General features: G+C 42.3%; 1 protein-coding gene across 1 annotated transcript in view; it reads left to right on the top strand.

The window, feature by feature from the left end:
- Window positions 1-15102, top strand: part of LOC126281636 (cyclin-A2-like) — a 42954-nt gene that overhangs the window by 24705 nt on the left and 3147 nt on the right. Inside the window, exons 2-5 of the mRNA XM_049980767.1 lie at window positions 5597-5923; window positions 6042-6265; window positions 7933-8137; window positions 9529-9776. Of these exons, the coding sequence (XP_049836724.1) occupies window positions 5597-5923; window positions 6042-6265; window positions 7933-8137; window positions 9529-9776 (1004 nt within the window). The remainder of the gene's footprint in view (window positions 1-5596; window positions 5924-6041; window positions 6266-7932; window positions 8138-9528; window positions 9777-15102) is intronic.

Below are 15102 nucleotides of genomic sequence, written 5' to 3'. Positions count from 1 at the left end.
CTAATCATTTATTAACAATTCTTAACATAACTTCAGCTTCATGCGAGGCTAATTGTCAGTGGTCACATTATTTCGTGGTTCCTTTTTTCTTCAATTTTTTGAAATTACATCCGTTTCCAATGTGTCCTCTGACCATTAACAAATGTTTTAATAAATAACATCAATATTTCTTACCCACTGTGGGTCCGAGGGGTAATAAGCCAGAGGTATTCCTGTCTCTCATAAGTCATAAGAGACAACTAATAGGAATCTCAAGTTGTGGCCTTTATGTGATGAACCCTGCAGGGGATTGACCTCCATTTTCCAACATTTTCCCAGATAGTGAGACAACTGCAGAAGTGTGCCTTACATAGTCTTCCTGGATGTTTTGCACTATGCAGTGTCGTTATCTGCATAGATGACAACTGACCATGGACTTGTTTGCACCTGAAATTCAGCACAGTAGCCAGTCTGTTGGGGTGGGACCACCAAGTACCCTGTTGGTTGTAGCCTCTGACCCCACAGGGATCTATCTGCTGATGCCTGCGCCATTAGCTCCCCATGTATCCCAAGAGGTAGATGCCCATCCCCCTGGGGCATCCGGACTCCCTGCCATGGGGTCTGTACTGCAGCTGGGTGGCGCTCGGGGGGTGGGGGGGGGAGTGGGTGGCATCAGGATGGATGACACGCAATGAAGTGTCAATCATCTCTTGCTACTACTGCTGGTGGTGAAACACCAGTAGTCTAAGCGATCACAAGCTCAATTCAGTGCACAGAAGTAAAACCCCAAATCATTCCCCTCCGTGGCCACACCATGGGAGGAACATCAGACTAAGGATTGCAGCACATCTTATTTGCCCTGGTACCTTGTATGGTAGAGCCGATGGGGAATCCTTCATGACAATGAAGCCTCAGTTTTTGTTCAACATTCAGAGACCAAGTTTGGGGAGGTGGAGGGTTTGTCCAAAACAAGATCTGGGTCAGTCTTTATCAAAACAGCATCCTCTGCCCAGCCACAGATGTTACTTGTGACAAGCTGGGGTCGTTTCTGTAACCATCACGACCCATAAGAGCTTAAGTATGGTCCAAGGGAATCAAATTTCACAAAGGCTTTCTTTTGCAGTTTGACGATCAGCTGTCTGCCAATTTAGAGCAGCGAGGTGTAAAATTCGTCCAGCGTGTCCACTGGGATCCGAAGGATAATCATGTTGCCACTGGTGCCTTCATCTAGGCCTTCGAGGGTGAAACCTTGCCCTAGAAGGTCAAGGTGATGGTCTACCGCTGGTGATGTAAAGCCCTATATCTCTACACTGCGGCTAAGAGAATTTGAATGCTTCCGTTCTGTATGTATGACACTGCTACAACAGTTCTAGCAGTCAGCTTTGCCAGCCCCAGTCAGATCTGAGCTGGAAGACTACACCTGCCTCCTTGATGGTGGGGCACCACCTACTTCTGGAGCAACATGTGCGCCCCCCCCCCCCTCCCCCCCCCCCCCCCCCCCCCCACACACACACACACACACACACACACACACACACACACACACACACACACACACACTAACCATCTGGGACGTGTCGCCACTTCTAAGCCTGAGAAGTGGCTGAAGAGCTCAAAAGCAGCTGGTCGTAAGGGCTTCATGCTCATCCTAAGTCCCAGACACTGAATCACTGAAGTCTTCCCTGTCAGGAAAACTCAAAGATCAGGGGAAGAGATCCAAAAAGGTCCCCAAGACCAAGGGAATTAGGGTGGCACGACACTGCGCCCATTCAAACCCCTCTTGAAGCTGTGGCTGTAAGAATAAGGACGACACAGGAAATACTGTCTGCAATGTATATCTTCCTCTAGATGAAGCAGTATCCATGAATGTATTAATTGCACTGATTAATCAACACTCTAAACGTTTACTAGTTTTTGGAGATGTTAATGCCCATAACCCCTTGTGGGGTGGCACCAAGCTTAATGGCAGAAGTGTTGAAACTTCAGTCTCAGTTCGACCTCTTCCTCTTAAATACTGAGGCTGCCACACATTTCATTGTGGGTCATGGTAGTTACTCAGCCATTGATTTATCAATTTGCAGCCCAGGACTTCGTCCATCTATCCACTGGAGAGAACATGACTACCAGTGTGGCAGTGACCCCTTCCCCATCTTCCTGTGACTGCCCAAGTGTCAGGCCCCCAGATGGACTTCAAACAAGGCGGACTGGGAAACTATTACCTCTGCTGTCACTGAGTCTCCCCCACACAGTAACGTCGATGTGATGATTGAGCAGGTGACTACAACTGTTATTTCTGAGGCAGAAAATGATATTCCTTGCTCTTTAGGGTGCTCCTGGAGTAAGGCAGTCCATGATGGTTGCTGGAAGTCGGTGAAGCAATTAGTGTCGGCGAGCTCTACAGCAGCATTAGCGGCACACTTCCCTAGAGCACCTCATATCCTTTAAATGGCTGTGTCCGCTTTCGCCAACGTATCAAACGACGGAAGCAGGACTGTTGGGAGAGATGTCTTGACCATTGGGTGCCATATGTCACCTTCTCAAGTCTGGGCAAAGATCAAACGTCTTTTTGGGTACCAGGCTCCAACAGCTGTCCCTGGTGTTACCTTAAATGGCGAGTTATGTACCAACGCAAACATGATTGTCGAGAAATTCGCTTTACCTCTGTGTTGGAGAATGACCCCCCCCAGCCTTTTGCACTTTCAAACAGCGGCTGGATGCGAAAGTCTTCCTATTCACTACACGCCACAGTGAATCTTATAACACCCCATTTAGAGTTGGAGCTCCTTAGTGCCCTTGTGCGTTGCCCCAACACAGCTTCTGGGCCTGATCGCATCCACAGCCAGATGATTAAACATCTCTCATCTGGCTACAAGTGATGTCTTTTAGTTGTCTACAACCGGATCTTGTGTGATGGAGTCTTTCCATTGAAATGGTGGGAGAGCACCATCATTCCAGTGCTCAAACCCTGTAAAAACCTGCTTGATGTGGATAGCTATCGGCCTGTCAGCCTCACAAGTTTCTTGTAAGCTGTTGGAATGTATGGTATGTCGGCAGTTGGGTTGGGTCCTGGTGTCGTGTGGGCTACTGGCTCCATGTCGGGGGCAGCTTATGCCAGGGTGGCTTTACCACTGATAGTGCTGTGTTCAGTCTGCCATCCGAACAGCCTTTTCCAGATGCAAATACCTGGTTGCAGTCTCTTTTGACTTATGTCGCAAGGTCGGTCGTATGCTTTACATAATATCCTGACCACATTGTATGAGTGGAGTCCCTGGAGCGTCCTACCTGAATTGAGAGTAGTGAGCTGCACTGCTTGCATGAAGTTGGTGTGTCTGGCACCAGTGCAGATACAGTTTTGTACAGCAGTTCGGTAGCAAGATGTCAATGCTAATGCAACATTAATTATTATTTACTTGTTTTGGTACTCCGTACCTGTAATAGATCACAATATCAATTGTTAAAATGAATGAATGTTTCTATTTTTATCCCAAAACTTCCTGTCGCTCCGTGCTTTCCATGTTAAAGTTGGTGTCTCCCATAGTTTCCATCCATATCCAGGAGAATGGAGTCCCACTGGGTCCCCCTGGGCTCTGTATAGTGTGCATATTTTTAGTGGCAATTAAGTCTAGCAGCAGCTGTCAGGCCCTCTGTCTCACTTTGTATGCAGAAGACGTCTGCATTTCGTACTGCTGCTTCAGTTCTGGTGCTGCTGAGCGTCACCTACAGGGCGCCATCCACATGACGCAGTCATGGGCTCTAGTCCATGGCTTCCAGTTTTTCACCATGAAGACATGTCATCATTTGTCAGTGTCGTACCATTCTTCTGGAACCAGCACTTTACCTTAATGACGATCCCCTCACTGTGGTGAAGACATTTTGATTCGTAAGTCTGAAATTTTTTTTTTATGCTCATTTGATTTGGCTTCCTCATCTTCGTCAGCTTAAATAGAAGTGTTGGCAGCAACTATATGCCTTCTGTTGCCTGAGCAACATGAACTGGGGTGGAGATTTCTCCACGTTGCTGCAGCTCTTCTGAACATACTAATTAGTCTTCTTTTTCCCAACCACAGCGGTTCACCTCCCGCATAGGTGGCCCAGGTCGGGGCTAACGATTGTGGTTAGTGTGCAATCGCCATCACCACACCTTTCCTCGAGGTCCTGCAGCTGTAAGCTGTTGCTTCACCTGGACCTTTCACGTGTCCTTAAGAACTCCGTTAAGTCTGAGTTTCTCTGCTGTAATTTCCTGTCTATTCTTGAAGAGTTCTGGGGCTCTGAAGTGGTTTACACAGACTGCTTGCTGGCTGATGGTAATGTTGCCATATTGAACAGCATTCCTTGCCTCATGGCTGCAGTGTATTCACTGCAGAGCTGGTGGCCATATCTCATGCCCTTCAGTATATCCGTTCGTGCTCCAAGAAATTTTCTTCTGTGTAATGACTCATTGGGCAGCCTACAAGCTATCGACCAGTGCTACCTCGCCATCCTTTAGTTGCGTCTATCCAGGAGTCCATCTATGCCCTGTACTGGTGTCATTCAGTGGACCCCAGAACACATTGGCATCCCTGGCAACAAACTTACCGACAGGCTGGCCAAGCAGGTTGCACAGAAAATTCTTCTGGAGATAGGTATCTCTGAACCTGGTCTGCATTCTGACTTACGCCACAGGGTGACGGAATGTCATAGTACTACGCTCAACAAACTGTGTATCATTAAGGAGAATACGAATGTGTGCAAGTCGTTCATGCAGTCCTCTAACAAGGAATCAGTTGTCTTCTGCTGGCTTCGCATTGGCCACGCCTGGGTTACCTCTTGTGCCGTGAAGATCTGCCTCATGTTGGTGTTGCACCCAGTTGAGTGACCCATATTGTGGTGCACTGTCCCAACTTTGACTGCCCAGCAACGAAATCTTGGGTTACTGGACTCGTTGCCACTCATTTTATCTGACAGTCTCATTGGCTGATTTAGTTTAGTGTTTTATTCGTGAGGGTGGGGGTTTTATCACATTTTAGCACATGTCCTTTGTCCCTGTCATCCTCACTAGTGCTTTTAGTGTTGAGGTTTTAATTGTTGCAGAGTGGCTGGCATTTCCTTGTTATTCTTGTGGTTGGCCAGCCACTGTAATCTTTTGTGTTTCACGCTCTTCTGTGTCTAGCGTCTGTTGTTTTCTTGTCCTCTTTTTGTTCCTTTGTGCTTGTTGCCTTTCCTTTCTTTCTGTTTTGCATTCCATGTATTGTCTTTTTTTTATTTTGACTTGTGGCATTTGAGGAACAAGAGACCAATGACCTCATAGTTTAGTCCCTTATCCCCTTTTTTAAACCAACAACTATTTCTTATTCCATTATGTTCGGTGGTCCTTTATTGTATGTACTGTCAAGGGATTACAGTTAGTTGTTGGTTTGTGGTCTTTCATGGCTGTTTAATTTATTCTCAAGAAATGGAAAGACTTTATTGTGAAATTTCATTGGTTTTATCTTTATTGGAATTTTTATTGCAACAGTTAGTCTGTTTAAATCCCATGTTCTCTTTACTTTGTGCAATAAACCATATCTTCTCGTCTTCTCATTCTTAAACTGTTGCACTACTCTTTTTGCCATTAATAACACTGATCTAAAATTTCTAGGATGCAAAGCTTCAAGAAAAAAATTTGAAAACTGGAAAACAAATAACCCAGCCTCAAAGAGTACCTTTTGAAATTCCTGAAGACAAATTAGATGAAGACATTGAAGTTCGTAAAGTACATGCAGTGAAGCAGAATAAGGTATCGCCAAGCACAAAGGATTTACAAAGAGTGCCGTTGAAGGAACTACCTGTACCAATATTTGAAGATGTATGTACTACTGCACCCCAAGATAAGAACTCACTAGTGAGTGAACAGTTCATAGAGGAAACAGCTCTTGTGATTAATGGTTACACAGAAGATGTATACAGATACTTGAGAGAAATAGAGGTAAGCAGTTAGAATTGTGTGTGTGTGTGTGTGTGTGTGTGTGTGTGTGTGTGTGTGTGTGTGTGTGTGTGTCGAATGTTCTATATCCACTAACATCATTTTTGTTGAAATTTTGCAGGAAAGACATCGCCCTCGTGCAGGTTATATGAAAAAGCAGCCAGATATAACATATTCCATGCGGTGTATCTTAGTTGACTGGCTTGTTGAAGTTGCTGAAGAGTACAAATTGCAAACAGAAACCCTGTACCTGGCAGTCTCCTTCATAGATCGTTTCTTGAGCTACATGTCTGTTGTAAGAGCTAAGTTACAACTAGTTGGAACTGCTGCCATGTTCATTGCTGCGTGAGTAATTCGGAACATTATAAGCACAGCATTAACAGTGTTATTTACAATACCAATTTTGTTGGCGTCAAGCATAAGTGTTCATGGAATAGTCGAGAAGCTATCAATTTTTCATATGACAGGCATTTAGGAGAAGAGTCCTTCAGAACTTTACAGGGTGCTGTCACCTGATACTCTTTCAAACCTGTAAGAAACTAAAACATCCCTTGGTTAGAGATTACCTCACCAAAATTTGGTTATGTAATATCTTCAATATCACTGTATTTTATGAAACTATAAAAGTCTTAAGTTACTAAAATATTAAAAAGTATTGTGCTCTTAATAAATGCAAACTTCAGGAAGTTCATGCAATATTGAAACATTTAGTCATTGACTAGAATCTAGCTGTAAATTTTAAAATGCTTTTCTTCAAAGCAATCAAATATGAACATGTATGGGACTGAAAAGTAATAAGACAAGTAATTGGCACTCACTTACCTGTTAGTGTCCTTAGAGACTAAAGTTAACACACAAAAAAACTTCAAGCATTCTTTGTAAAATTCATACAAATTTATCACCATAAATTAGTGCAATTAGAATAGCACACTTGTCTTTCTCTGAAAACTGTAGTTAAATTGATCTAGATCTTGGCAATCTTTCTAGCACAAGATTGAATTTCTTCTTCACTCTAATACTACATTTAAATAAATTTCTGTCCAACATGGCAGTATGAACATCTGGTGCTATAATTCAGAATGTATTGAAATTGTCAACTTACTATAAATGATGGAACACCTCAAGCTTTACAGTTCATACATTAATAAAACTTAGAGGTAATGTGTTGAAATGGTAATTACCTTTTGTCTTGAAGGAGCAATACTAAATGTATGTTAAGTCTTTCCTAATGTCCAATGTTGCAGGAAATGATGGAAAGTATATTGTAGTCTGCATGTCATTACACACATTACATGCAAGAAATTGGCCTGAAAGGGAGACAGTTAATTTATTGGCAACAATTATCCTGATTAATTGAAACAGCCCTTATCTTATGATGAACAAGATTCACATTGCAAAAATTAATACTTTTCTGGTGTAGACTGTTCAATGAAATTGAGGGCAAACTGTGGGATGTTTACAACTTGTTGCCATGATAGTTCAATGCAGTCTTCAGACCAACTTCATGTCAATACTGACGAAGATCCATTAATCTCCTATATTTGAGCCCTTACTAGAAGATGCGCGGTGTAGTGTTGCACATGTGCTGCACTACACTGCGCAGCATGGCCTTGTGTGTGAAAGACCTCCTCTTAGACAACAAATAGGTTTGTCTTAACTCATTAGACAGTTGCTCTGAGACTTTACTTTACTCAGTGAAGACAGTAGATTCGATATTGATGAGGTAAGCTTTCACCACAGGGGATTTGTCATGGTGCACAAACATGCATTAGAGTACGTGCCCAGTGTATGTGCAACACAGGGTACACCATTCATGTGCTGGCAGGGTATTATATACATCTCAGTGCATTTTCCTCAGCATTTACCTGAATGTGGCCATAAGGCAATATGCCAAAATATTGTGGCAGCAAATTCCAGACATCCTGCAGTTTGCCTGAATTTTCATGGAATAATGATTGTCCTATGAACTCTTAAGGGTTGTTGATAAATATACTCTATTGTCTTTGTTGCAGTAAATATGAAGAAATATATCCTCCTGATGTGAAAGAATTTGTGTACATAACAGATGACACTTATACGAAGAAACAGGTTCTTCGTATGGAGCATCTTATTCTGAAAGTACTTTCATTTGATCTATCTGTTCCTACAGTATTAACTTTCCTGACAACATTCTTCTCTGTTGACAAAGTTTCAGACACAGTTCTCTATTTAGCAATGGTGAGTATATAAGATTTTTATTCCAGCATAGTAATGCAGGGAGCAAATTTCCTTATGGGTGGAGAACGGCTTGTAAATATGAGTGGTGTCATTGTCCTCTTCTGTTTTGAAAGAAAGTGAAAACTACGGTTAAGTGTTCCGTGAATGTGAAAAATTTGGTTTAAATAAGTTGAAAGTTTCCACAAGTATTAAATTTCCCATTGTCAGGGCTAAATTTAGACTAAAATTGAAAGAATGCCGAGAATGTCTACAGGTACAGTTTTTGGCTCTCATAATGAAGTCTTTGTTGAGTAAAAGTAACAGCTCAAAACAGTGTTCATCAGATTATATGCAATAAAAATGAAATTAGTTTTCATGCTAATTAGCTCTGACAATGTGTAAAGTTGCTCCTTGCATAATTTTATAATACATATTCAAGCTCAAAGAAGTCCTATCAACCTGTGTGGAAGGAGATGACAAATAGGTAGTTTTTAAAATTAAATGTTTATTAGGGGAAAATATACAGTACATAGTGGAAAACCCAGGTAGTTATTGTGTGTGTGTGTGTGTGTGTGTGTGTGTGTGTGTGTGTGTGTGTGTGTGTGTGTGTTAGTTAATAATTTTTCAGTTAGATTGTGGAAGCTGTGTGGGACTAATTTATTAAACAGGCTTGGAGAGTACTGATGTTCCAGTCTACCATAATTACTGGTATTTTAATAGTTGATGCTGAAGAAAAGTTTTTTGTTATGTTATTGATATTTAGTATAAATTAAGGAAAAAATTGTGAATAAATAACTGAAGTAATATGGACATCGCTGGAACAGTAGTTTTTGTTATGAATGTTGAAAGTTTAAAATTAAGCTGTAATGTACAAATTTATCAAAATTAACTTCCAACAATATTAGGAAAAAGATAGATTGCAACACATTGTAAAGACGACCTCCCCTCATCCTCTGCCAAAGCAACCATCCATTATTCCCCTTACCTGCTCCTTCTTTTCCTTTCCACAAGTCTCCCCCTGGGACTTCCCCCCCCAGCTTCCCAATGCTGTACCTGTTGAGTCGTGTAATGCCTCTTTCTAGTCGCAGCTTATAATACTCTACCCCCGCCTGCACCCTGCTATCCGTCCCTCTTCCCTGACCCACTTCTCGAATCTGACGGTTGCATTCTGGCCAGAGATGGTAGATGCACGTGCACTTCATTTTCTGAGTAAGACTTTGGCCAAAAGCTAAATGTGTAACTCAACATGGCATCTTTATGATGGTGAGTAGCAATCTATCCTTTGGCTAACACTGTTGATATTCCAAGCTAGAGTTTCCATTGTTTAAAACTTCCAGCACAGTCTTTAGAAACTTGTCCCTTACTCAAAAGTGGCAAGCACAGGTCTTATTTATTTGTTCTGTACTTTGCAGTACCTGAGTGAATTAACTTTAGTGGAAGGTGATCCTTATCTCCAGTATTTACCATCTGTGAGGGCAGGAGCAGCAATTGCATTAGCTAGACACACACTAGAGCAGGCAGTCTGGCCTCAAGAACTTGAAACTTTCTCTGGTTACTCACTGGCAGATCTGAAACCTTGTATTGAATGTTTGCAAAAAACATTTGGGGAGTCTGCAACACATCCTCAACAAGCAATAAGAGAGAAATATAAATCTCACAGGTAAGTAAAGAATCCATGAACTGATATACTCAAATTAAAGAAATTTAGTGGCTCATGGCAGCAGTGCTGCCAAATGGTCGTTTAATAAAAGCAGTTAAGTCACCAAATAATTAATTTTTAAAATTAACAGCAATTCAAATATTTGGAAATTCTCAAAAGAATTTAAACCTCTAGTTGTGTAAGCATGTGTACTAAAGTCTCTCTACATTAAGTTCTCTGCAGTTTTGTATTAAATAAAATATAAAGTATTACAGAAATCTCCATTTTTAATTTTGGTTATAAGTACTCTATAAATACTAAAAGGGCAGATCGGAAAGTAGCATGCAAGTTTGTTTGTTTTTTTGGTTTTTTTAATACTGCTATTAAAGCTGAAATTTTGAAATTTAACAATGATATAGTTTGAAGGTTGCACTAAAGAAGGTATTTTGTTTCCATGTGCTACTGTAGTGAGGCCTGTACTACAAAACATGGCATGCATGTTACTGTCAATGTGATGTGTAATTAGATACTTCTGGGGCCAAAGGACGCAGAAATTCACAGGGGTGTGTATGGGGACAACTGTAGTGCCTGTAAAAAAAAAAAAAAAAAAAAAAAAAAAAAAAAAAAAAAAAAAAAACTGTAGGTGATGTGCATTCTTTAGACGGCCATGTGAACTTTAGTGATTAGCCACTCTCTAGGCAAGCTAATAAGTTGCAACCCAAACAGAATGTTGGAGCCATTGAGGCAGCAATTTTGAACAACCGGCATGCGGCATGTCAAAGTGTGAACCTTATCGCATCAGCTCAACATTTCCTATGGTGCTATGTAAAATACTTTTCGTAGTATGTTGAAACTTCGTAAAGTTAGCACTTGCTGGTGTACCTAAGAACCTGACAACCACAAGGGACAGCAAATGCAGAATGGCACAATTTTCTGAAAGAAATTGTCATTGCGGATGTGTTCACACACCCAAAATGCCCCCAGGGGGTCCACAACTCTTTCGTGGATAATTGCGTAGCAAGCATGGGACCCCGAGCTAATGTGGCCCTCCTTCCTTTCCGGACTGCATACCTTCCTTTTCCGCATCCTACCCTATCCCCCACTTCGTGACCCCTCCCCTCCACCCCCACCATCTCCGGCTCTTTCCTTCCCTTTCTTAACATCTTGGAGTACGTTTTCCGCCTACGTCCGGAGACGGACGCTTTAAACTGTAACACATTCTCTGCTTGCACATCTCCATCCTTCTTTTGTCCTTAACTTTTCCTTACCTCTTCTCTTTACCCTTTTTTTCTGCTGCGGTGTTTCAGACCTCTTCTTTCCTTTCCCGTGCATGTCTGAAGGCCGACTCGCACATTTTCATGCATAGCCAGTGACAGGGTAACGTGTAATTCCCCGCCCCAGGTAATTAGGTAGAAAATGTACGTACCCCCTGGTAACGGCCAGGCCCAGGGAGGGGGTGATTAGCCCTCAGTCAGTTTCTCAGAAGGTGTGACTGAGGTGTGAACAATCACCTAAGGCGAAAGTGCCCCTTAAACAGTTCCTTCCAAGCTGTTGCTGCCCGTCTTTCCCTTTCTGGATACACCTTCTCTCTTTATATTGTATACATTGCATCATCCACACCAATGGCACGAGCTGATCTCCTTCATCTTCTTAGTCAGCTTCCAGCCCCCCTATTTGCCGGTTGAGGACTTAAATGCCCACCACCCACTTTGGAATCTCCACATCCTTCTTCTCCGCGTGGCTCACTGCTGCTAGATGTCTTCCACCAAGCACATCGTGTTTGCCTGAACACTGGGCACCCTACATTTTTGTCTGCCTCGACGACAAATTTCTCTCATTTGGACCTTTCGGTCGGTACTTTTCTACGAGCTGGATGCTTCGAATGGTTGGCCCTTGCTGATACACACTCGAGTGACCACTTTCCATGTGTCCTTACATTGCAGCCACAACTGCCATATATGCGCCTGAGATGCTGGAAGTTTGCCGAAGCCGATTTGATACTTCTTTTTCGTCTCTAGTGGCATTCAATGACAGTCACTTTCCTAGCGTCGACGATGAGGTCACTCATATTACAGACATTATTCTTACAGCTGTGGAACGTTAAATACCTTGCACCTCCGAATTCCCCTGGTGGAACGAGGCATGCCATGATGACATACGTGAGTGGCGACGTGCTCTTCGCGTTTTCAGACACCATCTTACTTTAGCCAACTGAATCCGCTATAAGCAGGTCAGTGTGCGATGCCGTTGCATCATCCGCGATAGCAAGAAAGCAAGCTGGGACTTCTTTACTAGCTCTTTTAACACCTCCTCCTCCTCCGATGTTTGGAGTCTCGGTGGCGTTTCTCTGGATCCCAGGACACGTTGGTATCTGTGGAAATAAGGCAGCCGATGTAGTGGCCAAGGCTGCAGTCACTCTTCTTCGGCCAGCTATTTTCACGATTCCCTTCGCCGATCTAAGGAGTGTTTTATGTCGTGTTGTTCTTTTATGGCATGCACATTGTTAGACACGTCCCCGTAATAAATTGCTGGTGTGAAAGCTCTTCCCTGTGCTTGGACCTCTTCCTCTTGAACGCGTCGTTGGGAGGAGGTAATTTTAAACTCCGGATAGGGCACTGTCTTTTTAGCCATGGACATCTTTTAAGCGGCGATTCTCCCCCACTGTCTCCACTGCTCTCAGCTGTGGACAGTAAGACACCTTTTACTTAAGTGCCCCTATTTTATTCTGTTACGCGCCCGTCTACAGCTGTCGCCTGAAATATCGTCCATTTTAGCAGATGACACAAGCTCAGCCGATGTCAGTCATTTGAAGCTCTTTTTCGGGACAACCAACCCCTTTCTGTAGTGGTTTTTTAAGCTTTCCTTCTGCTTTTAGTTTCTCAGGTTTTTAGTTTCGTTCCCATTGCTGCTGGATTCCATTTTCGTTTTTTACCTTTTCCTAAGTCACAGACCGTGTGCTAATAACCATAGCAGTTTTGTGCCCCAAAACGAAAAAACAAAAGAAAACACTCAAAACGAAGCAGGCATGTATGGAGTGGAAACGTGCTGGTTCCCAATAGGAACACATTCAAAGTGGCTTAATCTGCTAGGAAAGTGGTTTGTGACAGTGTTGAGATATGTGTAGTGTGTTGTTGGTGGACTTTGCTGAACACAGGACCACTGTTAGTGCTGCAGCCTATATTAAAAATTTGGTTAATTAGTGTCATGCCTTTCATGAGATACACCACAGCATTGATGCTGACAATGACCATGTTTACCCCCCAAGTTGAGGCTCCTCTTTGTAAGAAAATTGCCAAATTGCAAAGCATTGTCTGGCCAGGAGTTTCTTCATGCAACCAAACAGGTCAAAGTCCCGTATAGCTTTTACTTGATGGAAATAGGCTGTCAAGTCTAGAGTTGTAACAAAGTTACTGGTTTGTGGCTGGTGGTGTTTTTCAATGACTGTCTCCTAATGACAGCTACTGTGCCACAGCTTCAGACTAGATTTTGTGAGCAAGGTTCATTTTCTTGAAGTGAGAGTTTATAATTATGATAAAAATGGTGGTCTGTGCTTAGCTTGGAACAAATTTTAAAATACTAACCACACTTCTCCATTTGGACCTTTGGTGATTAATGTTGTGGCCTTAATGTGAGAAAATGTACAGTTTCTTTAAAGGAGACCAGTGTCTAAGATTACACCATTAAAAATTAAAATAAATGAAATTTCTTGTGTACAGGATGTTGATAGAAATAAATGGGAGAGTTGAAAATGTGCCCCCAGCCAGGATTTGAACCCAGTATCTCCTGATAACCCACTCTAACCCCTAAACCACCAAGGACACAGGAATTTGCTGCACAGCTGTGTGGATTTATCCTAAGCATGCCCCCTCAGCGGGGGCATTCTCAACTTACTCCACACAATACAAAAGTGGTGCTCCCTGCCCAGTAATCTCAATGCCCGTTGCAAGGGCTATTCTCGCACGAGTTAGAGTGTGTGTGCAGACACACGGAATGTGTGTGTGTGTGTGTGTGTGTGTGTGTGTGTGTGTGTGTGTGTGTGTGTGTGTGTGTGTGTGTGTGTGTGTGTACAAACTGCTTAAGTAACAAACCAGAATCTGTTAAAGTGACACTAACTTTTAAAAAAGTGTTGCATAATTTCATAAGAAACAAACTATGAAATAAAGATAATGTATTGACAGACTTGCTGCAGTTTGTCACTGTGTGAGCCAAAAGGAAATAAATTAATCCATAACTACACAATCCTGGAGAGAATGGAACTGTTAGCGTTTGGTAGGGTTTAGTTAGGACTTAAGAGAATATTGCTGTGTAAAGTATACCAAAAAGCAATGTACAGTGTCATTAACAAATTTTGTGATTGAATTACTTGTCAAGAATACCCAACAACTTGAAAAATGTCTGTTGTGGTCTTCAGCCCTGAGACTGGTTTGATGCAGCTCTCCATGCTGCTCTATCATGTGCAAGCTTCTTCATCTCACAGTACTTACTGCAACCTACATTATTCTGAATCTGCTTAGTATATTCATCTCTTGGTCTCCCTCTACGATTTTTACCCTCCACGCTGCCCTCTAATACTAAATTGGTGATCCCTTGATGCCTCAGAACATGTCCTACCAACCGATCCCTCCTTCTGGCCAAGTTGTGCCACAAACTTCTCTTCTCCCCAATCCTATTCAATGCTTCATCATTAGTTATGTGATCTACCCATCTAATCTTCAGCGTTCTTCTGTAGCACCACATTTCGAAAGCTTCTATTCTCTTCTTGTCCAAACTATTTATCGTCCATGTTTCACTTCCATACATGGCTACACTCCATACAAATACTTTCAGAAATGTCTTCCTGACACTTAAATCTATACTCGATGTTAACAAATTTCTCTTCTTCAGAAACACTTTCCTTGCCATTGCCAGTCTACATTTTATATCCTCTCTACTTCAACCATCATCAGTTATTTTGCTCCCCAAATAGCAAAACTCCTTTACTACTTTAAGTGTCTCATTTCCTAATCTAATTCCCTCAGCATCACCCGACTTAATTAGACTACATTCCATTATCCTCGTTTTGCTTTTGTTGATGTTCATCTTATATCCTCCTTTCAAGACACTATCCATTCTGTTCAACTGCTCTTCCAAGTCCTTTGCTGTCTCTGACAGAACTACAATGTCATTGGCGAACCTCAAAGTTTTTATTTCTTCTCCATGGACTTTAATACCTACTCTGAAATTTTCTTTTGTATCCTTTACTGCTTGCTCAATGTACAGATTGAATAACATCGGGGACAGTGTTGCAGCCTGTCTCACTCCCTTCCCAACTGCTGCTTTCCTTTCATGCCCCTCGAGTCTTACAACT

The sequence above is a fragment of the Schistocerca gregaria genome, chromosome 7, assembly GCF_023897955.1.
Source record: "Schistocerca gregaria isolate iqSchGreg1 chromosome 7, iqSchGreg1.2, whole genome shotgun sequence".
Classification (NCBI taxonomy): domain Eukaryota; kingdom Metazoa; phylum Arthropoda; class Insecta; order Orthoptera; family Acrididae; genus Schistocerca; species Schistocerca gregaria.
Note: the sequence above shows the minus strand (reverse complement) of the source record. Positions and strands in the feature narration are given on the sequence as shown.